A 496-nucleotide genomic window follows, 5' to 3' on the forward strand; every position below is an offset into this window, starting at 1 on the left:
GGGCTCCGGAGGCGGGAAAGACGCAGCGGGGCGATGGCTGCGGAGCAGGAGATGCGGGACTTCACTCGCGGGCTCTTCCAGGGCAGCCCGGACCTCAGGTGCCCCCAGGCCCGGACACCTGGGTTCCCTGGGGCTGGTAGGGGGAGCAAAGGATTCTGGGAGCCCGGACTCCTGGGTTCTCTGGGTGGGAAGGGGTTCAGTGGGATACCGCATGGGGCCGGTGCCCGGACTCCTGGGTTCTCTGGGTGGGAAGGGGTTCAGTGGGTTAGAGCAGGGGGCCGGCGCCCGGACTCCTGGGTTCTCTGGGTGGGAAGAGGTTCAGTGGGATAGAGCAGGGGGCCGGTGCCCGGACTCCTGGGTTCTCTGGGTGGGAAGGGGTTCAGTGGGTTAGCGCAGGGGGCCGGCGCCCGGACTCCTGGGTTCTCTGGGTGGGAAGGGGTTCAGTGGGATAGCGCAGGGGCCCGGCGCCCGGACTCCTGGGTTCTCTGGGTGGGAA

At 69.0% G+C, this 496-nt stretch overlaps 1 protein-coding gene across 1 annotated transcript in view; it reads left to right on the top strand.

Annotated features, from left to right (window-relative positions):
• Nucleotides 1-6: 6 nt before the first annotated feature.
• The window catches only part of HIRIP3 (HIRA interacting protein 3), a gene marked incomplete at its 3' end in the record, with an annotated part of 2,779 nt that continues 2,289 nt past the window's right edge, over nt 7-496 (top strand). Inside the window, exon 1 of the mRNA XM_026661985.1 lies at nt 7-98. Within this exon, the coding sequence (XP_026517770.1) occupies nt 34-98 (65 nt within the window). The remainder of the gene's footprint in view (nt 99-496) is intronic.

Source organism: Terrapene carolina, unplaced genomic scaffold, assembly GCF_002925995.2.
Source record: "Terrapene carolina triunguis isolate 2854851 unplaced genomic scaffold, T_m_triunguis-2.0 Scaffold20869, whole genome shotgun sequence".
In the NCBI taxonomy this organism is placed as follows: Eukaryota; Metazoa; Chordata; order Testudines; family Emydidae; genus Terrapene; species Terrapene triunguis.